We start from the raw sequence: 24,367 nt of genomic DNA on the forward strand, positions 1-24,367 counted from the left end.
AACAGTTGACAACTCTTTAAATATAAACAACTACTGGAAACAGACAAACCAGGATATAAAAAAACTGAATCTGCTCATTTTTTTTAGAACACCTGACAATTCTTAAAATTATAACCATATATTTGACAACTTCAAGATTTTAACTGAACCCTGACAACACTACAAATAGCAATAAATATTGATTTTTATATTTATTACTATATTGACAAAATTCTCAGATAAATACTTGTTATTTATTCTTACCTGTTGACAATCCCTACTGCAACTCAGAACTGCAATAACACCAAACATCTGTGCTGCATATTGCCACCACTAAATTGAAGGAGCAGAAATCATTACTTCGCTGTTTTTATCCGTTCACACAGCCCCACTGTAAAAGGACACCAGATAATGCCAAACACCAGAGCAAAGGCTCGAAACTACCCCTGTGGAGAGAGTGTGGTATTGGGGTAAAATACTCCAGTATTTTATGCACAGGCACCTGCAACCTCTGGGTACCATGGTGGTTGTGTGAATCTTACAGAAAGACAAGTGACAAAACTCACAAAGAAAGAGATATCAAACTGGAAATGCAGAAACTGCAACATCTCTCCTCCATCCCCAACCAAAACCCTCCTTGACTCTAACCAAGTTATGAATAATCTCCCAATACTAGACAACCCCGAATTAACCACTATACTTCACATAGACCGTGCACCACTATCAGGAGCAGAGGAAGTTTTCCAAGGCACCGGTGAAGAACATTTCCAACCTAACATAAAAGAAAAGCTCTGCTGCTCCACACCCCAAAACACAAGGGTTAACTGTGAGCAGTACCGGCCTAGCAAAACAACTCATTAAAAGAAGAATTGGAGCACAGTCTCACTGAAAACAAATCGTTTGCAAATGACACTCATTACTATCGTGGAGAAAATACAAAATCTAATAAATCCTGAGGAAGCCAATCTCAATTTGTCTTTATCTCTTGCAGCTGAGGCAGGTAGTGTCATTCTACAGGAGAATACAAAGCTAAAAGCAGAAAAACAATAAGCTGCTTGAAAAATGCATGAGACTCGAGGCGGAGCTGGCAGATACTTCAGAAAAGACAGAGAAAATGGAGCTAACTGAAGAAAAAAATATAGAAGCAAAGTCGAGAATTTACACCAAGAACTGGCAAAGTTACAGAGCCAGCTAGACAAGGAGAGAAATAACCAAACAAAGCTCCAAGAATTTTTTGAAGAACAAAGACAACAACCAACGCAAAACTTATTGACAATCTAGAGAAAAACAATTTTTAACTTAGATAAAAAACTATAAAAGAACTCACTTCCAAATCGGAGTCAATTAAAATCAGTAATCCCTCAAGCTACCAATCGGGACGTTGGTATTCAAACATGCTCACATACAGGAGAGACTCTCTTACCATTGATAACAATTACTGAATTGACTGCCCTTAAAAGAAGGCAATATGAAACTGAGTGTGAAATACAAAAATTAAAAGAAACAAGTTGGGAAAACTTGCTACTCAAACCCCAAATCCCCACAAAATGACATCACATCTAAGTCAGAAAAATAACTGCTCTAAATTTAATGTATCAAAAAAAATCTCCAAAAACAAAAAGAAGACTCAGTTCAGTGTAGCATTGCAAGTTGCCAAATGCAAGGAGGCTGCAAACACCCCAAGGACAGGACTCAAGAAAACAACCAGGGCGACAAGCCTCTGAAACGAGTCCTCTGACGACACCAACATCAGAAATGCCTGGCCTTAAAATAACTTCAGCTTCCACATCTTCCCATAAGATCTCAAGATCACCACCAGCTTTAGCAAAAATCAGAAAAGAAGGAGAAAGTATCGAGGAGTTCTTCAACCCGTCACATTGATGAGTACAAGGACAATATTAACATTTATAAAGACAAGGTAAAAAAATACGGCAAACCCTCTGCATTATGTGAAACTGCCACACTCATATATGCCTAACCAGTCTCCTACACAACCAGGACCTCAGACTCAAACCTCTTCACAGGATGCGACCCACCAACTTGACACTTTTTTAGACAAAACCCAAAATCAAGTCCACAAGGACATAGCTGAGCCGAAATTAGCAACAGCACAAGAACCAAAAATAAATCAAAATCCCCAAAATATAAATTCTTCCAAACCGTAGAAATAAGCACCAGAAACTTATGATTGCACACCCAAAATATTGACGGCCTTCAGAACAAAACCGACAGACTTGCTCATTTTCTCCACAACAACAAACCAGACCTTACTAATACTTACTGAGCATGGCTTAAACAACGAAAAGCTGGAGAGCACTAGAATCCTTGGCTACAGACTTATAGGCAGCTTTAATAGACAACAACACAGAAAAGGTGGAGTGGCTGTCTTTGCACAACTTAAACCTTAAAAATAAAATTACAGTAATATCCTTATCAGGGAACCAACATCAGAACTTATATGTGAAAACCATCCTTCTTAAAAATTGAGATGAAACAAGGATTCTTGCACCTTTTTAGGTTTATACAGGCCACCTAGTAGCAAACTTGGAAGAAGCATTAGATATTTTATCATCTGAATTGGACAAAATAACATCTTTTAAAAAACCCGGTACTCGTAATAGGGGATGTCAATGTAGACAACCTGGTGGCAAGCAACGACAGAAGAAAACTTGGACGATATGATTCACGGCTATGGACTGAGCAGACTTCACCTACCCCCTACAAGAATAACCAGTCACAGCAAGACTTCTATAGATTTCATATGCACCAACATTAACGAAACTGAAATATCAACCAGAGTGCTAAAAACAAGGCCTCTCAGATCACACTGCCCAGTTATGCTTTTATCTCTACAAACATGACAAGCCCCACGCAGACACAATCATACAGAAGACAATTTTAACACAAGAACCGTAGAAGAACTGAGGTATATCTACAAACACAGGACTGGTCACAAGTTATGCTCACAGACAATGTGGATGCTGCTTATAAAGCGTTTCATGGGATCCTCCAATCTGCAATGAAACATAGCCTGCCCTCTCAAAATAGTAAAACATAAAAGAAATCCCACAAGAATATATGGGATGATGAAAGCCAGGCGCTAAAAAACGCAACTTAGAGGCACTAAATCGAGAACACATTACGGCCATCCTGACGACAAAAAAGAAACAGCCCAAAGGAAAAAATCCTACGACTTAAAACTAAAAACCCTAAGAAAACAGCTTAACTCCTCCTACATTGAAAGATCTGACAACAAAATCAAAAGCCATGTGGAAAGTGATTAATAATGAAAGAAAAGAGAGATTAGAAAAAACTCAACTTGAACGCTTAAAACATACAGGACTACGCATCAGACTCTCCAATAGACATTGCCAATTACTTAAATAGCTTCTTTGCTACAATTGCTGACAGAACACTTGATACCAAAGGAAATGAACAACGAACAACACACACAATTAGAACCAAATTACATACCCCAAATACCAAGACTAAATTTTCCAGGAGACAAATGAAATAGAAGTCGGAAACATCATAGACACCTTAAAATCAAAAACATCCAACAGGAGACGATGAAATATCTTCTAAATTGGTCAAACAATGCAAAAACATGAAATTATCACTCCACTAACAACTATTATATAAACAAATCACTTTTACAAGGGACTTTTCCCAGCGGGTTTGAAACTCGCCAAAAAATTTTATCCAAAATATAAGACTGGAGCAACTGACGAAGCCACACCAGTTATCGGCCAATCTCCCTTATCTCCACTTTTTCCAAAATCCTGGAGCGAGTATGCTAAACTAGACTACTGGACCATCTCAAACAGCACCACCTTCTTACTCCGAGACAAACATGGTTTTGTAAAAGACAGATCTACAGCAACAGCACTGGTCCAACTAATTGAAACCATCATTGATAAATTGGAAGCAGGATATATAGCCACAAGTATACTTTTGGACTTTACCAAGGCCTTCGATTGTCTAGACCACAAGCTCATTACAAAAAAAACTGCAAACTCTGGGAATCATTGACAAAGAAATAGACTGGGTTCAAGAGCTACCCTCAGCAATAGGACACAGATTGTGGAAATTACTTACACTACACCACAACACGGTCAAAAAGTAAAATCTGAACCACTACCAGTAAGCAGAGGAGTGCCGCAAGGCTCTGTTCTTGGGACCCGTCTTGTATATCCTTCTGACTAGCGACTTTCCAGAATACCTTCAAAACCATTGTGAAATGGTAATGTACGCCGATGATACAGCCCTTATTGTAGCAAACAAAAACAAAGATCAACTAGACATTGACTCCTTTGTAGCTTTTAATATGGCTAAACAATATTGCAACCTAAATGATTTGGTTTTAAATGAATCAAAAACCCAACAACTAATTTTTACAGCTACTCAAAATAACTATCATGGTCTCCCAGAAGTAACTACAATAGAATTCGGAAAATATTTAGGACTCACCCTTGGACCGAAATTTATCTTGGGAACCACACATCAACCAGCTCTGTCAAAAACTAAATAGCAGTCTTTACGCAATAAGGAGAATTGCACAAATCAGCAACACTGATGTAGCTATGACAGCATACTACTCGTTGTTTGAATCTCACTTGAGATACGGCCTGATAGCCTGGGGAGGCACGACAATCTCAAATCTCCAAAGGGTACTGGTTCTACAAAAAAGGACAATTAGAGCTCTAAAAAGAACTAGGACCACTTGACACATGCCGAACAGGCCTTCAAAGAACTGAGAATTCTGACTGTAGTAGGACTCTACATCCAAGAGACAATCCTCTATACAATCAAATCAGGAAAGCAAGGACTGGAGACGGACACTCCTATAACACCAGACACAGGAGCAAACTTTCTCCTAAATCAACCATCATCTCAGCTTATTTGAGAGGAAACCTTCTTATCGAGGAGCAATGTTCTTCAACATTCTACCTGAATCCCTAAGAAGACTGCCAGAAAAGGAAACTTCAAAGCCTCCTTGAGAAACTGGGCTACTGGAGCGACCAATTTACACAATCCAAGAATTTGTTCAATGTAGAACACACAATTTTTTGACAACACTAACTCATACACCAATTGTAACATAAACATGACTTTTGCCCTGTTCTCCAAGAATATGTGCAATAAAGAATATTCTATTCTATTCTATTCTATCCACAAACGCAACTTCTGTAACTTAAGTGAACTGTTGAATCATTCTTGGAAACTGCTATTGTTAATTGTTCTTTAGTAAACATTTTGTGAAATATTCTATTAAATTTTATACTTTTATTGTTATTTAATCTTTACTAAAAAAATTATTGTTACACAAGCAAATATGTAATTATTTACATATTGACTTCAGTGATAGTTTTATTGTTTATTCCAATCCTGAAAACTGACACTAAATATTAATGAATTGATCAACCTATTTCAAAGATGCCAGAAATATTCAAGATATGTGAAAGTGTTAGGAAACATGTTTGTACGTTTTGCCGTCTCCAACAGTATCACAAAATATTACCGGGCAGTATTTAAAAACCCTGTTCAATCAGGGCAAAGGGATCTGCGTACATGGGCCGGCCGGCCACCTGATGGGGTGTCTTTTCCAAGAACATTGCGCTTTCCCTTACAGCCCATCCTTCAGTATTCTCATGATCCAAGAGGCAATAACTAGAATATTTACTGATTTATTCAGTTTTCTCTGGGTTATATTCAGATAAAAATTGTTCTGATAGCTCAGTTTTTTAAGATCAGTCACAGAATGACAGTGCGTAGGTTAGGTCAATGTTTGGTGGATGGCTAGTAGAGCCTCGGCCCGTCTGTATACAGTATGTGTTTATGACAGGTGCACAAAGATCTGTACTACCAGATGTTGTGTGTGATGAGACCCAAGCAGAGGTTCGTGTGGGACGGTCTCGGAGGCCACACGATTCTGCGTCTGTATACAGTATGTGTTTATGACAGGTGCACAAAGATCTGTACTACCAGATGTTGTGTGTGATGAGACCCAAGCAGAGGTTCGTGTGGGACGGTCTCGGAGGCCACACGATTCTGCGTCTGCAGCCAGTCCACATAATGAAGCTGACTCCCGAGATTATCAAGGTGGACGCAGAAGGCATCGTACGCGACTGCGAGAAACGAGAACTACCCAGATTCAAGTCAGTAAAATTTTAACTTAATAAAATTTGTTTTTATTAATGGGAGGGTTAAATTGTACAAGAATACATTTTTTTTAATCAAACACAAATTGGGTTTTGGCGAACTCAATAAGTGTTGAGTTGAGTTCCAGTTACTTTCTTGAAAAATTGCTAGATTTTTTTTCTATTATCAATGCAATTGTAATCAATCAATTGTAAATGTATTCACAGCGGAAACTTATAATTGGAGTCCTCATTCACTGAAAACTGCTTACGTGTTCAAAACTCCACACTTTTGAACTGTATAATTTGTATACTAAAGCCAGTCCTATAAAATAGTAAAATCTACATAACATTTGGTTGGCATGATATAGTTGTTGTGTCAGTAGTCACACTATTGATAATTAAAATTACTGATTTTTATTAATATTAGCTTTAGTATCAGTGTAGTAAATACAAAAACTATAATACTTAAAATGCATTTTACTAGACAAGGACTTGGAAGAAAAACAAGCACTGACATTCATATATTTAATTTATAATTAGCTAACCGCATTACTGGCACTGTGTTGTGTAATCCTTGAAATCTATGAAATTCTAAAAGAATTGGGAATTTTTCATTATTTGTGCAAGTTTTTTAGTCTGTCTCTGTTAGTTTGTTTAGCTCAACGATTTTATTTCATAATATTGATCAAAAGTGATAATGTTTTCAGAAATGTTCAAGAGATTAAAAAAAAATAACTTGGCAAGATTTTGTTATTGATTAACAATAGTACTGTTTGTGATAGGCTAGGTTCTGGCTGTATGTTCTCAGAAAAGCTCAGGAGTACAACATTAACATATTCAAGCTGTTAACAGTAAATCTGGGTGTACTTATTTTGACAAAATATAAATGGTCCAGAACAAAGTACCAAAAACAGCTGTGTTGTGACTAAAATGGTGAAGAAGCCAATGACGAACCATTTCAATAAAAGACAACCTAAATACTGACAATTATTACACTTCAGTTGAACTTACTGAAGTAATTCTGTCTAATAAAACAAATCTCACTAGTGCTTTGAGAAAAAAACATCATAAAGGTGGCGCTGTACTCAGAAAAATATGCAGGTGTAGTTGTCAAGAGGAATTATATTAAATAGTATATTGTAAGAATATAATTTTATGTTATTACTATTTTTATAACTACGTGACACTGTTCAATGTAGTCTCCAATTTGTAGTTTAAAACGTTTATAAATGAATAAATAATAAATTGTCTATTGCCCCGAAGTGGAAATTTAAAGGAAAGTTCATTCTCCACATTCCACAAGACTAAGTATGTACCCCTTTGAATGCCAATGTCCGATTTTGACTGGACATTCGGGAAAAGAAATCACTAAAAATCGAAAAATTTATAATTTTAAACAAATATCATATTAAATTGTTTGTGAAGAGCTGTTCTTTTAAAAATATACTGTTATAGTACACTTCCGATCAATTGCCTTTAACGAAAATCAATCTACAACTCACATATAGACATATTTGGTTGACATGGCTACCGGAAATAACGTTACATTGTTGTATAACTCACTTATTATTGAAGATAATGATATAAATTTTTCAAGATTTTATAGATAACTGAATATACCCTTTCCAGTGATATGGAGAAAGAAAAGGATTTACATTTTTTGGTAAAGATACTTTGGTTGAAAAATGAAATTTAAATAAATCTTGGAATTTTTTTTAGATAATTCTATTTTTGGTATTCATATATTTAATTTTATGGTCATTTTGTTATTTTATATTAATTAGGTATAGTTTTCAGAGAAAAAAATTATGTTGATAGCTTATTAAATAATCAAACTGTGGATCTTTTACTGAAAACTTGTAAAATACCTTTAAAAGAGCTGGTACTTTTAGGTGAACCCACTCAATAAATACTTGAAACTCAAAGGGTTAATAAAAAAAGATTGATAGATCACCAATAATGGTAATACTTCGTATTTAAAGTAAGAATGTATATTATTTATTCCTGATCACATTACATTCCTTGTAGGGACGACCATATTTAAAGTGGAATATATATTATTTATTCCTGATCAAATTCCATCCCTTGTAGGGACGACCATATTTAAAGTGAGAATGTATAGTATTTATTCCTGATCAAATTCCATCCCTTGTAGGGACAACCATATTTAAAGTGAGAATGTATATTATTTATTCCTGATCAAATTCCATCCCTTGTAGGGACGACCATATTTAAAGTGAGAATGTATAGTATTTATTCCTGATCAAATTTCATCCCTTGTAGGGACGACCATATTTAAATTGGAATGTATATTATTTATTCCTGATCACATTCCATCCCTTGTAGGGACGACCATATTTAAAGTGAGAATGTATAGTATTTATTCCTGATCACATTCCATCCCTTGTAGGGACGACCATATTTAAAGTGAGAATGTATAGTATTTATTCCTGATCACATTCCATCCCTTGTATGGACGACCATATTTAAAGTGAGAATGCATATTATTTATTCCTGATCACATTCCATCCCTTGTAGGGACGACCATATTTAAAGTGAGAATGCATATTATTTATTCCTGATCACATTCCATCCCTTGTAGGGACGACCATATTTAAAGTGAGAATGCATATTATTTATTCCTGATCACATTCCATCCCTTGTAGGGACGACCATATTTAAAGTGAGAATGTATATTATTTATTCCTGATCACATTCCATCCCTTGTAGGGACGACCATATTTAAATTGGAATGCATATTATTTATTCCTGATCACATTCCATCCCTTGTATGGACGACCATATTTAAAGTGAGAATGCATATTATTTATTCCTGATCACATTCCATCCCTTGTAGGGACGACCATATTTAAAGTGAGAATGCATATTATTTATTCCTGATCACATTACGTTCCTTGTAGGGACGACCATATTTAAAGTGAGAATGTATATTTATTCTTGATGATATTCCATCCCTTGTAGGGACGACCCTGTAGGTCCATCCTGCCGGTCAGCAATAGAGCAGTTGGCGTACTACAGTGAGACGCGCATCTACGGCCAATGGTTGGACACCAAGGAAGGCAAGAATGTGGACCTGGTGGACTTGAGAAACTCTCTTTATGCCTTTGAAAGCTGCCTGGAGCTGTGTAAGCCAACAGAGGTGCTCAACTGTGATCAGCTGGTCAGTGTTTAAATTGCAATTTTTATTAATAACACTAAAGTAAATAAAGAAAACTCTCTTGTTTCTGATACATTTAACTTAACTCTCGAACTGGCGGTATCTGCTCCTGTACTGGCACCCTTTTTTAGCCGTTTGTAAGAATTGCATTAAACTGTGATATACCTCTTAAAATTCTTCAAATATACAGCTTGTTATGTATTGTTTTTAGAATATTCAATATAATAATACATATAATAATAATATTCATTAACATTTTCTTATTTTCAAAAAAGATGACACAAGTTTTCTTACTGTTTTACATATTTTGCCTATTTTGTCATCTGTATCTTTCAATAAAACATCCAAACATGTTTCAAACTAAAAAGTAGAAGATATCTCATACTGCTGTCATTAATATCTAAGTGCTTTAAAGTAAAGATACGATTTACAAATATTAATCTGTATTTTAAAAAGAGATAGCCGCCTACTGGATCAGTCTACAACAATACTGTATATTGCAAAACCTTTTGCTATTTGGCAATAGCATTGCATTCAGTAAGAAATGGTGTTGTGTTATTAGCAGTAGTACAATAGTTTGTAGATTAATAATTGTTGTGTAAGAAATTACATTATTGGCTGCTGATACCAAATGGCTTGGCTGATTTCAATTTTTTGTACCAAATCACAGCATTTTTTATGAGCTTCATTTTGATGTGTCACAAGTTATTAGTTGTCACTTCAAAATTTTGGCTTAAATGGGTACGAGGGGGTGCGGGGCATGGGGGTGAGCACCCCCATTAAAAAATGATTTTTTTTGTTCCCCAGTTAGTACTGTACACTCCCATTTACAGAATTTTGATACTTGGCCTTTAAGTGTTTTAATACGAGTTTGAAGTTTTCAAATGAACACCCTGTAATTTTTTTTCTAATAGTAGTCTTTCTAGTATATTTTTTGTTTAAAATAAAATCAAAATCTGTGTCACTAATCGCTGTGGTTTGTCTCAGTTCCTGGACGTGTTCCGCCGTAAGGACATCGAGTGGCAGATCAAACAGATCAAACACCAACTGTCAGCTCAGAGCTCTTCCCTTTTCCCGGATTTCCAGAATAAGCTCATGTTTTTGCAGGAGCTCAAATACATTAACGCTGATAATGTTGGTAAGTATTTCTTGTATGGCCACTATCAGGCTCATAGTTTAGTTGCGATTGAATTTGTTTTTCGTGGTTAAATAAATAATTGAGGTTAAGCGAGATTCAGCGATGTCAAGGGCTAACTGCTTGACTGGCCAGTTCCAGTCCTTGGCTCCCAGATATTTAAGTTTGACACATCTTGCATTGTCTTCATATTTTCTAGGCTTAATATATTTTGTGGTGTGCTTTTGTTCATCCACCCTTACCCTCAGATAATTGCTTTAGGGGTTAGAAATTGAAAAACATATTTTAAACTCAAATAAAACCATTTTAATTTTGTATTCCATATAAATATGTGTAAAAATTATTTTATTTTGAAAAATTTTTAAGCATTACAAATATACAAACTGTCCTAATTGTCCAAGAGCAGAGAACCATTTTGCATTGTATAAACATATAACATAATTTGTACACACAATATAAATGCTGCTTTGTTCCATATGTTCGTAATATAACACATGTTTGTATAGATACTAATAGCTATCAAACTAATAATCAGACATGTGAATAATGGTGGAATTCATACAAACGTGATATACAGGGTGTTACAAAAAGGTTGGGCTGGCTATGTATTTTTCAAATTCTGTGTGTGTGTGATTCTAAGCTAAAAATTACGTATAACTTTTGTCCACTTTCCACTTTGTTTAGCAGCTAACCGCCATTTTGTATTTTTGTATTAACAGTTGTTCAGATGATTTTGAGTAATACCTTTTGATTATTGTAATTTCATTAAAACTGATAATTATTGCAAGTGTCAAAAGGTACAAATAACCTATATTTATTATATACAACAAAAACATCCGTATAAAATAATAAATAATTCCTTGTAAAATTTGGTGTCTCTGTAAATGTCTCTTTCACTTGAAGTGTTGGAATGTCCTGACTGCTCCGTTGTATTCCAGTTGAGATGAAAGGCAATGTGGCAACACGCATGGGCTCCAACGAGCTGATGATCACGGAGCTCGTGTTCCGGAACATACTGCGGGACATGCAGCCTGCGGAGATCGCAGCGTTGTTGTCGGGACTGGTGTTCCAGGCCAAGACTAATCACGAGCCTCCGGAAAAGTTGCTCTCTCAGGTCTGTCAATCCTTAGAGCCCTTTGAATATAGAGAAATCTTGTAACGCTACCAAACATGATTTAAATTGCCTAGCATACTCATAACCTCATGCACTCGAAGGCAGTATTTATAATTTGTCCTCGGAGGTCATATGGCCAGCCCTATTAGCCAATAAACATAGCAGTTGCTTTCTAATATTCTTTTTGTTTTGTAATGAATAGTGAGTGCTGAAACCTACCGAGCAGCTTTATTTTATAGTAATTTTAGGTAAAGTAGTAAATTTTAAATAAGAATAAGAATAAGAATAAATTTATTTTTCTCAGGATAACATAAATACATACAGTAGTTACAGAGCGTGAAAAAAAAAAAAAAACAAAAAAAAAAAAACAAACAAAACAAAAACTCTCCAGGTCTGACCTTAATGAAGAAAAAAAAAATATCAAATTATACAATTTGATACATTTGATAATGTTTGTTTACTATAATTCTAATAAAATGTTTTTGAAGTTTCAAATAGGCTGTAGCTTTGTCTTGTAAGTGCCTCCCCAACACGAAATACCATAGTCTAAACCGACTGTTTACCAATGAAAAATAAAAAAGACGTAATATCTCTTTGTCACAAAAATTCCTCAGAAAATAAAAAACTCGTAAATAAATTTTTTAATTTAGATTTCAATACTAATATGTGGTTATTCAGTTTAATTCTCTGTCTAACACTACGCCTAGATATTTAACTTCACTTGCTTCTGCAACCGGTTTACAAGATAAATTGCAAATAGAATTATTGCAAAGACAATTAAAAACATTTATAAATAATTGCACCGGCGTCAAAAGGCACTTGACCTCTTAAACTAAAATTAATATAACTTGTCTTCTCAGGGCTAAGAACCATTCTGTTTTTACAAAACCACCACTTTAGCGCTTTGAGATCAACATTCATAGCAAGCTCTATATCACCCAGCTGGAGCTGGAATAACACAAAGCAGTGTCGTCAGCAAAACAAGTTATACTACCCTGAAGACTAGCATTACAAAGATCATTGATGTAAATTAAGAAAAGAGTAGGGCCTAAAACTGATCCTTGAGGTACACCACACTTAATTTCACCCATTGCACTGAAAACTCCATTAATTTTTACACACTGTCTTCTAGATTTTAAATAATCTTGAAACCAATTTAAAACAACTCCCCTTATCCCACAGTCAAACATTTTTTCCCAATAATATTCCCGTGATCAACAGTGTCAAAGGCTTTTTTTTATGTCCAAAAACAGCCCACTAACATGTTTGTTTTGGTCAAGTCCCTCAGATATCAATCCAATGAAATTTAAAAGTGTAGTTTCGGTGCTCACGCCCTCTCTGAACCCATACTGATTGCGACTAAAAAACTCCGTCAAAGTGAGGAAATTAATCAATTTACGCTTCATAATTTCTCTAAGACCTTAGATATGGTAGAACCAAAGAGATAGGGCGGAAGTTGCTACAAATTGTTGAGGGGGTCTTCTTGTGAATCGGAATAACAACTGCTGACTTCAATTTTTCCGGAAAAACTCCTGTTTGAAAACTTAAATTTACTATAAATAAAAGAACATAACAAATTTTAGGAAATGTGTGTTTAATTAAAGTTGAACTAATTCCGTCTAATCGGGAGACTTGCCATTCTTTAATGAGTTGACAGCGTCTTGCAGGTTCTGTAAGAGTACAGGTTCCAGAAACATAGAACGCATTTCGTAATTCTTAGGGAATGACCCGGCATAAGGCAAAAAATTCACAATTTGTCGGTTCTTCAATACTGTCGGCTAAGCTATCAACAACCGTTAGGAAATAGTTGTTGAATTTATCAGCTATTATTTTAGGATCTCTAGTAATTTTCATTTTGTCCTATTTCCAATGAATAATCCATTTGTTTACTTTTTGACCAGTTATTTCATTTAAAATATTCCAAGTTTGTTTTGGGTTACCTTTGCTTTTTTTCAAACAGATTTTTATAATAAGCATTTTTTAGATCTTTTATGTCTTTGTTGTTCAGTTTTATTTCGAAAGTGAATGAAAAAAAATATTAAACCTGTCACCTTGTTGGTTTCTGTGCTTTTTAAATCTCTTAAACAGTTTATTTCTAAATATGATACGCTTACAGATTCCATCGTTGATCCAAGGTTTCAACTTAACACATTTATTTCTTAGTTCAATTTCAGCTTTACTTGCACTAATCGCAACTTGCAACAAATCATAAAACTTATCAAAAGCATCAGACGCGTTTTCCGTTCCATACACTTGTGCCCAGTCAGTTTGGTCGAGAACATCGTTAAGATATTTATAGTTGATGTGGTATTGTTTACTTGTGCTATCAGCTGTTCGAGGACCGGGTGAGGAGGGGTGCCCCCCCTCAACCCACCCCCACACGGCTGTCAGCGAGTGGTCGGTTATGTGAGCATGCTCTACCGCAGCACTGATCATTGTCTTGTCTTTGCAGGCAAGTTTAACATAAACATGATCAATGCATGTCTCAGAACGCTCTGCAATTCTTGTAGGCTCATTGATCATCGACTCAAATCATGACTAGCCATCAACATTTCGTAATTGTCTACTGCACTACTATTGATTAGTAAATTTAATGTTCATGTCACCAATTATACAAGCACTTCTTTTTAATTTTAGTTCATTTTCTAAAAATGTTTGTAGCTCAGATAAAAACGCAGGAATAGAATAATGTTGCAACCTGTATATAGCCATAAAAAAACCATTCATATGAATCAATTTTAACGGAGAACGATAAAACATCTGCTGTTTGAAAATAATTAGTAGTTGAAATAAAAATTTACACTTTTAACAAACGAGTCATGAACATAGACAGCGACTCCACCAGCTCTATATTTATTATTACATTTTAAAAATAGCGTATAGCCATTAATTTGTTACAGATTCGCTTCGGAATCTTTAATCCATATCTCGGAAAGGAATATAAAATCGGGTCGTCTTTTATAAGAAGATAGGTGTACTAGCAGGCTATCAAAGTTATGCCTCATGCTGCGAATATTTTGATGAATAACCATAAAAGTTCTATCGAAAACAATTTATCTCTTCAAAACTAGTATCATTAATTAAGTTCAATTTTTTTTATTAATAATAAAATTTTGGACTGCCTTTAGAGAAAAATTAAACTAAAAAATTACAATACATGTCACAAAAAAATTCATAATTAATTTCATCAATTACACAGCAAATTAAAGTTATGGAATCAATAATTAAATACATTACTTACAATACAGAATAGTACTAAAGCCTTTCAAGGTCAGCCTGGTTACATACTTGTATGACAGGTGCATTGTCCTCTTTTCTTAGGAAAACTTTTCCTCCCCGGTGCCACACATACTTGTACCCTTTGTCCTTTTTCGCCTGACGAGCGAGCGCATACAACCTCCTCCTTGAAGGTGTCAGTGACTCGTTGAGGTAGATTGTGGAGTCCATAGCCATTCCAAGATGCCGCGTTGAGAGATCCCTCTTCTGATGCTTCCTCTTCTGGAGTTCCTCCTTGTCAAGCCGACGGACAAACTTCACAATGATGCCACGGGGTCCTCTGCGAGCCGCATCATTCTTCTTCCCCAGACGGTGACAAGCGTCGATCATCGTGGCGTTGATGTCCATGTTAACCGCTTTCCCAACTTTAACCACGATGTCAACCACGTCGTCGACAGTCTCTGTAGGCTCCTCAGGGATGCCTGGATCTCGATGCAGTTCCTCCTGGAGTACATCTCTTGTTTCCTCTACGCGGGTCTCCAAAGCAGCAATCTCATTCCTCAACGCTTTATTCTCCGCCTCCAACTTCTCCATCCCTTCCCTATACTTCTTCATTTCATCCACCTGGGCTCCTCAAAATAGCAGCAGTTTCGGCGAGCTTGGTGTCAAGGCTCTCATGTGATTTATTGAAGTCAGCAATTATTACTTTCTGGTCAGATTTTATTTCATTGATTGCCTGCATGACATCTTCAAGTGACAGTTTACCTTGCTCAAGCCTGTACTTCCAGTCTCATACTGCGACGTCGGATTGCAGCACATGGGTTGCACCTCCAGGCGATGTCCTCATTAGTGAGAGTCTCGATATCCACTTTGCTCATGTTAACACAGTTTCCATGAAACAAACGCCCACAGTCAGCACACAACAACTTTAGGTGTTTACCGGTGACGGGCCTTCACACAAACGCCACAACTCGACATAATTAACAAATAAACAAACAAATTAATAAAAATATAGACAAATTGCGAAATTAAAACTCCACCAAGTGATCCACTAACTACGATAGTTAACGCACACACAACTCCAGTATCGCGAACTTAAAACCCTGCAAAGGGGACACAGAGAGAGATAAGAGCTGAGCGATCCGCACTGCCTGAACTCTGAACCATCACTGAATGGTTCTGAGTTTAGTCTATTAGTCTAATAATTCTTTTCTAAACATTGACTGTGCAAATAAGACGAATGACACGAAGTGGGCCTATACACTGAAGTGATAGAAACCTAGAAAATGTTACTAGAAGACATGTTTTATAATTTTTTTTTTTTCATGTTTGTATAATTTTTTCCTGTATACATGTTTTTTGTACCTTTGTTTTTCTTAAAAATTGGTCAAAACAAAGTAAAAATAACATTTTTCAAACTCTTAAGTTTTGGTGCAAACCATTTAATATTTGATTTCTTAGAATTAATTCTTTGATTGTTTTTTTTTTCTGGAATAAGCTGTTGTCACTAAATAAATTAAAAAATTAATTAAAGGCTTCCTCTGCTTTAAGAAAGTACTGAAGTACAATCCAGTCAATTTCTAAAAGTGATTGTTTAAATAAATTAATAGTATTTGGTAATAAAAGTCCTGACTTTCATACTTGAACTTTGTGTTTGTTGACAAGTTAGTTGACGATTAGAAAATTTCATAGACAGCCAGGCAGCATTGAAGGCGTTCAACTCTTGTCTGTTCAACTCCAAACTAGCATCTTGACAGAGTTGGCATCCTTCGGGAGGATCCGCTCTGTAGATTTTGTGATGAGCGGGATGAAACTGCCGATCACCTGCTCTTTGATTGTCCTGCAATAGCAAGGGAGCGGTATGCCATCTTTGTTAGTTTGGACAAGGGTGGTGAATTTCCCCAGGAGGACCTGATAGGTTGTTTTCGGTGGTTTGTAGAACTCTTGAAACCGAAGACTGTTTGGCCTCATGGTGTGCTTCCGGAGTGGGCAAAAGACCCTTGAGGCTTAAGTGCATGGCAATAGGCCGCTCCATGGAAGAAGAAGCTGTGCTTGCTTCAACCACACAAACATATAAAAATTGTTTGCTATGTTCTTAAGGTCAAGTATTGCTGTGTAACTCTCAGTTTTACAAGTAACCCAGACTAGACACTAAGTAATACAACATAAACATTTATATTTTATATTGTAAGTTTTGATGTATTCCTAAAAGTGTAAGAGTTTTTAATGTATTTTTATTAGATTAAGATTTCAGGCTTTTGTCCGAATGACTGAAAATTATAGATGTAGTTACAGTTGCAGTTACAGTTAGTTGTTATAGTGTTACATTGCATACCTCATCTGACTTTCTATGAAATGTCATCTCAGTTACAGTAATACTTAAGATATAGGTAAGGTATTAATAAACTCTGGCTGTTGAGAAATTTTCATTATTTTAAGTTAACTCATATATGAATCAGTTTCACCATTGCTAAATACAAATCTTATGCTAGCTCGACAAATGAACAAAGTTGTTCATTTGTTTTTCAAATATGCTATACTTTTCCAATTACATTGAATATGTTTTTTTTTTTTTAATAATTTTGATCAGTATTATCACAAAGACTGCATTATTAATTTTATTCTTTTATTTCAGGGAAGGAAAGAAATTGAAAATGTGAACGATGAATTGATAAAAGTAGAAAGAGAGTGTGAAATCGGTACACAGGACACCACTAGTGAATTTGACAGACTTAACTTCGGTTTACTTGAAGTTGTTTATGAATGGGCTTCAAATAAGGTAAGTTTAATTACCTGGATAATGTTTTACATTCTGTACAGACCAAGAGAACAAACTATTTTAAAGAATGGTTTATTTTCTTTTCAGCCAATAAAAATTTATTTGAATCACAAATAATAATTAGGAATTTAAATAACATTTTTACAACTTGAAATAAAGTATATTTTCTCCACAATATTTTGTCTACCGTAGAATTTCTATGAATAGAAGGGATAATTTTTAATTACTTGTACAAAATTCCTAATATTTTGTTATCAATAAAAATGTAACATTAATATTTTTTAGAAATGGTCATTCAAATATTGAATAAACAGTTATTTACTGAAAAAAATAAATATATATTTTAGGTCATAAGTTTAAGATTGTATTAGTGGGGCTGTTTGAAATAAATATTGAAAATGTTTTTTGTGAGAATTGGTATCACTTATTTCTGCTTGAATTAAATTTAAAATTAAATTGAACTTAGTCGATGACACCTTTCTGAATGGTATTACAAATTAAACTAATACTAATGCTGAAAATCAGTTTTTTTTCATCAAGCATTACAGAATAATCTCCTGTAAGCCACTAATGGTGAGACCCAAAACTTCTTAAATTTAACAATTTTTGGGGTTTTTGTTTCACATGGGAATTGTGAAAACGCCTCTAACTCAAGGTTATTAGAAAACGAACAAACCTTAATAAACATGCTTTGGTGAGTACATGCAACAGGATAGGTTCTTATTAATATTAAGATACTTACATTTAACAAAGGATAATCCAAAGTCTGAAGATTGATTGCAAAAAGTCAGGCCTGCCCTACATGATTTTTTATTGCAATGCATATACGTACCAGGAAAGGAACTCTTTCTCTGTGAAATCATAGTCTTGTGGAGAGGTCACTTGATTTTGATTTTTAAGCAGTATATCAAACAAAAGGCATAAATATGGCTTGAAATTGTACATTCTACCTGAGCCAAATGGTTTGAGCTAGTTTAGAAGTTCTACGCTTATGCTGGAGGTAAGAATGATCTATCACGTGCTGGACACACTGAAAAAGTGATAATGCACTTATTATCTGAAAAGTTGGGAAAGGGAATAGCATACCACTGGCAAAAAAACTTCTTGCGAACAGGCATACATAACTGGAACAGTCTGTGTAGATATGTTAGATAACCCTAAGGAAGTTGTGAAAACGAAACTTAAAAAGAGGGAAACTACTGCTAAGTACCATGAGGTGTAATGGTCGGAATAGGGATGTTTTGTACATTTGAAACCAATATGAAAACAAGATGACGACTATTATTACTAAAAGAGAAACAAAAACCATTGCCAATTGTTAGGTACAGTGAAAATATAAGTGGTATTGACAGACAAGATCAACTCCTAAGTTTTTTTGTTCTATTAGGACAAGAAGCTTATAAATTGCACTTTGTCCTATAAGACCTTTAGCACTGCTTTGGGAGTGACAGGATATTCAGGATGGGTTAGGAACCGCCTCCTTTCAAGACCCATGAGGGTGAATTAGGGCACTAATTTCAAAGTCATGTTCCCCCCGGAAGAAGGGGAGGCCAGTTCTGAACCAGCCTCTCCAGTCAAAGCAGGCAGGTGGCACACCCTTGTTGAGGCTAGCAAGAACCTCTGATACTTAGGGAACAAACCCCACCAACTCCAACAGCCATCTCCCGCAGTAGACTGGACCTATCAAATTACCCTTGCACCTCAAAATCTTGACATTTGCCGTTGGTAATGTGCCGCTCCTGGACATCCATTAGGTTGCCCAGATTTAAGAGACACCTCGGTTTTTGCTGTACTCAGTGTGGGTTCAACTGGAAGATATAAACCAGCCAGAAGTGATCCCTGCTGGGTAAACTCCTAAGTAAACTCCTAAAACCCCTCTGAAAGAAAGACCATTGGGTGGTACCAAAAATTGGTACCAAATCCATATAATACAAATTAACCTGCTGAAAGCTTACCTGTGTTACAAAAAATGCAATGTTGGCAAAAATGTGTCATTGGTGGAGTTTTAGACTCTGCATGATTGACGGATTGCTGACTCCAGCACATGAGGCGGCCAGACCTGCCGCTACCAAACATCTGCCTACTTTACTCATCATGGGTAACAAAGGAAGGCCACTAAGAAGATGTCATTTGCAGTGGTGAGGAAAGGACAACAGATACAACATATGTGAGAAGCCACTTTGTGTCTAGTGGGATGCTTCCAAAAATACTGTTAATGAACGTTGTCAAAAATGCTCTCTATTATGGATTTTATTATCCTTCTTTGATTCCTTGTTCTTTGTATCCAGAAAAAAAGGTACATTTTTTTATATTAAAGTAAATAATAGTGTTCAAAATTTTTATTTCAATCATTACTAAGGCAGAAAAAGTCATAACACCTAATGGCATTTTATGTATCATAAAATATGCGAGTAACACCAAATGGTATTTTTATTTCATTTTACTAAAACACTCCCTGTTGCAGTAAAATACCCTGTAATGTTTTATTTTACAAAACCCTCCAAGTACGTTCAGATATACATAGAAACATAGTTAAAAACCCATTTTGATTTTTTTTTTCATTGCAGGAATTTAAGCACATTTTGGCATAGTTGGTGTGCTAAGGAACTTTTGTTGGTTGACAAACTGATTGTTTTAATTTATGTAAATAATAGAAGCTTTATTATTGTACCACTTTCAGTTTCATTTGCTTAAATCAGTAAATCTTTTTGATTATTTTCAGAGTTTGATCAAATTGACACTAGTAAATAAAAAAAAAATGTCAATGTATTATTATTTTTGACATCAGTGATGTTTGGAGTGTAGTTTTTCCTAGTTGAACTCACACTTGGCCCTTGATATTCTGTTTGCAGCCGTTTGCGGAGATAATGACCCTAACCGACGTGCAAGAGGGTCTGATTGTACGCTGCATCCAGCAGCTCAGTGAAACACTCAACTACGTCAAGGGCGCGGCGGCGCAGCTCGGTGACCGCATGCTGGAGCAGAAGATGGACGAAGTCAAGGAACTCATCAAGCGTGACATTGTATTCGCAGCTAGCCTTTATACTCAGTAACGTAAATGTTCCTTGTACAGAGCGGGTGACGAATTTCTGTTATTGTTCGGAATACATTTTTTATTGTTATGCATACATTTATTTTATCCTTGTAACAATTATTTTTTAATAAAATTTGAATGACAGTACGATGTGAATGTAGATTTCACTGAACGGCTAAAGAAGTTGGAACTGGTGTGTAAGTTACTATTCAAGTTATATGATGGACTTTCCAAAGATGCCAAGTTAAATTACCAAAATTCAACTCAGGCTCTTCAACAAGCATTTTCTGTAAATAGTATTCCGGCTTGTGAGCAGTTCATATAAAGTCGACTGCTCCCAGGTGAGTAGGTAAATGTTTATGCTTCTGAATGATAAGGTTAGCAAAACTTTTGGATCCATTTATATCTAATGAATGGATCAAGGTTCTATGGTGCACGATTTAACACCAGATACCCACTCAAGATATGAACCTATCTAAAGTAATTAAGATTGGAGTAGTAGCCAAATCAAGCTTGAAAGAATACAAGGACAGTAAAGAAGGTTGCAAGAGATGTTATTTCATGTGTAGAATGAGGAGACATTAAGCATGGTGTGAGTGTTAAATTGACGCTGTCAAAGCTCTGCCTCCTGGAATTTGGAGTCATGTTCTCCGAAGAGATCCAAAGAAAGTCGGCAATGAAGAGAAGCTCAAAACGCATTTACATTGTTTCGACATCAGATACGTATAAATAGGTGAAGCGGTACATTGTCTCATCAGGTACACAACCGAGTGCACTACGATGTTTTAGACATGATCCTAAAGCAAGGTGGAGCAACCGAGTTTTCTACAAATAACGTAGCTAGTAGCTATATGATGGGAAAGGTTGATTCAATGGGAATGTTGAATTTGTAGTTTAGGTGACTCTGATGTTGAAATTATGCAAAAAGTTTGTTTTGAGCTTCTACTTCAGATTTCAGGAATCGTCTGTGACAGTGTCAGATTTCAGATGCTGCATTAAGTGGGATGTGAACTGGAGCTAAATTCAATTTTCACATTGAATCCATCCTTCCAACCTTAGCTACGTTATTTAGCATGGTCTTGTCCACTTAAGAACAGGAATGTCTAATATTATCTGTTGCCATTGGGGAGAGGCAGGACATTATATCTTAAGTACCAACAGTATACAAAAAACGAGTAAGGACAGTCACTCTAAGTTGGTACGACCCTCCCATTTGAACCTCTAATTGACTCTACTGTAGGGCCCTAAAATATTAACTTGAACTGAGAGAAGAAATTAATTATTTTGAAACCTAGTGACTCTTGACTTATGATTTAGTAAAACAAACGATTTATAAGACCAAATGTCAAGGTATTTTACTCAGCTTCAACAAACCTTATGATGCTGCCTTTGAAATTCTGGCCGATCCTACTTTGCATTCGACTGCCACACCTGTGTTATCACGTGCCAAACAGCTGCTTCGCTACTCAATGCATGACAGCTGTATGATGATAAAATTTGACCTCTAGTAGTGTTTATTTTAACTACTACAAATCCACAGTAGTGCTGTTTAATTGCTACTTCACTCTGACAGCCAACTGAGAAACTATCACAAAAGCACTTGGTGAAGTTTTACCTGGACGTTAGAAACAAAACTTTATCGTTTTCAATTTCGTTTTTGAAGTTGTTACTGTGACTATTTTTTTATTTTCTTTTTTGATTGTAATTCAGTTGGTAAGGCAGAAATTATTTGTAATAATGATAAGGACATTTTATCAATTTTAGATTTGTCCAGATGGTTGTTGTGGGTTAGGCATTCAGCCTCAGAAGTGTGTAACTTTTCTGAGGTAATCAGGATGTGAACTCAATTTACTAACCACAATCTGACGTGACGAATCAGGAGATTCTGACGGGAGATCGTTAAATGGAGATGTTGCTGAAGTTGATCATGGTGGACGAGACACACGTTACATGTATGCTGACTGAGGAGCAGCTCTGTCCGTGGCAAATAAACCCAGCTGTACCATTTAACGACACCGTTGAAAACTCATCACTTTAATGGTTAAAGAATACCAAATAACAATAAAAACATAACATTTTAACTGTAATCTTAAACATACTCGTTAATGTTGAATGATTTTTATTAATGCACATACAATACAGACTCATTGTTACATTAATCCTTTTGATCTCTGTGGCCGTATATACGGACACATCAAGAATATACATAAAATCCATATATATAGATGTCCACTATATCTACATATAAACCAACATCCACGCATACAGACATTTACAAATTAATTGTTTAAAAATATTATAAACATAACAAACTTACACTTGCTCTATACCAAAATTATCACAAAGAATCGATCTTTCTTGTAAAGTTGTGAACTAAACTTTCTACAATATTTTACAAATTGTTTAAAATATATAATAGTTGCAACTTGCTATATCAAAATATATAAATCAGCTGTAAATGACATGTAACTACACAGTTTATTGTTGAGAGAGTATTACATTGTTGTTTGCTTTATTACTTAGTTAGTTTTAATATCATACTTTATATGTTTATACTTACTTTATACCAGTGTTTTTATTTAATTTATTTTTATCGATATGTAGTTGGACTTTTATTAGTAATACTAAAAAAGTTTTAATTCTTGAGAAATGTATAAATTTATCCGATATTTTTATTTATTTACTGAGATAAATTAAGTTTGGTGGGGTTCCTCATTTTTAAGTAGACATCTGTATAAAATAATTATATAAATACTTCCTTTATAAGGAATAATCAGAGGGTTTTAGGCATATTAGTTTTAGGATAATCTACTTCAAGAATAAATATTTATCACCAACAGGGGATGGTAGACAAAGGAAGACATCATCAAGCACTTCAGAATCTGACACGTATGCAACTTACTGTCAAGATATGTAAATATTTACCAATTGCTTTAAAACTTACATGGTTGCAAAAAGGAAGAACCAATTTATTCATACTTAACGGTTTTGTTAGGTTGTATTTATTGTATCCTGCCAACCAACAAGGTAACAGGAAAAGGAAGAAGTGTCCTGGAGCAATTTTGAATAGAGCGATTCCTTTTTCCTGTACATATTGTAAAAGATATTTTCCGTTGTTTGTATATGTTCCGATTTTTTGGAAAGGTTAACATTATTTTGTTTATTTGAGGCAATTTATTTCTGCATATTTTGGTATTACAATAGCTTTATATCTTAACTGAGCTTCTAGTTATGGATGTTTGAAAAGAAAAGCGTTTGCTAGTAACCAATAGACCTACGCAGTGTTGGGGCATATCCCAAAATTAAATAATGATTGCCAATGAGTACAATCACAATGAAAAGATAAACATTTTATTTTCACCTCACTCTTATTCATTTCTGTGTACTCACCTTCAGTAAACATAAGTGGATTTAGCAACTCTTAAATGGTATATAAATTGCATTAGTTATAGTGGCATAACAAACGTTAAAACACTTTCCAAATTAGTTGTTGTAACTTAGACATTATCATGTAATTGGGATTTATAACTAAGAGCTATTTTATTTTTTAACTGATGTAATATAATGTAGGATTCTCCTGCAATTGAAATGTGATAATTTAAAATAAATAAAATTATTTGAAGAGATTTCTGATGTTGACTAAAGAATTAGAACCGAGCTCACAAAAAGCTGTCCAGCAGTTATGTTATGTCACCAACATGTGTAGATTCCATCAGTAATACATCTGTATACAAAGAGACTGCTCGATGGAAGTGGAAGGGATGATTGATCAATAAACAAAACCACAAA

The 24,367-nt window shown here is 35.2% G+C and overlaps 1 protein-coding gene across 1 annotated transcript in view; it reads left to right on the plus strand.

Moving 5' to 3' along the window:
* Positions 1-20,666, plus strand: part of LOC124353224 (helicase SKI2W) — a 48,940-nt gene extending 28,274 nt beyond the window's left edge. The window contains exons 16-22 of the mRNA XM_046803127.1: positions 5,825-5,900; positions 6,020-6,137; positions 9,105-9,303; positions 10,288-10,438; positions 11,374-11,549; positions 17,401-17,544; positions 20,397-20,666. Coding sequence (XP_046659083.1) covers positions 5,825-5,900; positions 6,020-6,137; positions 9,105-9,303; positions 10,288-10,438; positions 11,374-11,549; positions 17,401-17,544; positions 20,397-20,597 — 1,065 coding nt within the window. The 3' untranslated portion in view covers positions 20,598-20,666. The remainder of the gene's footprint in view (positions 1-5,824; positions 5,901-6,019; positions 6,138-9,104; positions 9,304-10,287; positions 10,439-11,373; positions 11,550-17,400; positions 17,545-20,396) is intronic.
* Positions 20,667-24,367: the final 3,701 nt, after the last annotated feature.

This window comes from Homalodisca vitripennis, chromosome 1 (assembly GCF_021130785.1).
Source record: "Homalodisca vitripennis isolate AUS2020 chromosome 1, UT_GWSS_2.1, whole genome shotgun sequence".
Taxonomy (NCBI): domain Eukaryota; kingdom Metazoa; phylum Arthropoda; class Insecta; order Hemiptera; family Cicadellidae; genus Homalodisca; species Homalodisca vitripennis.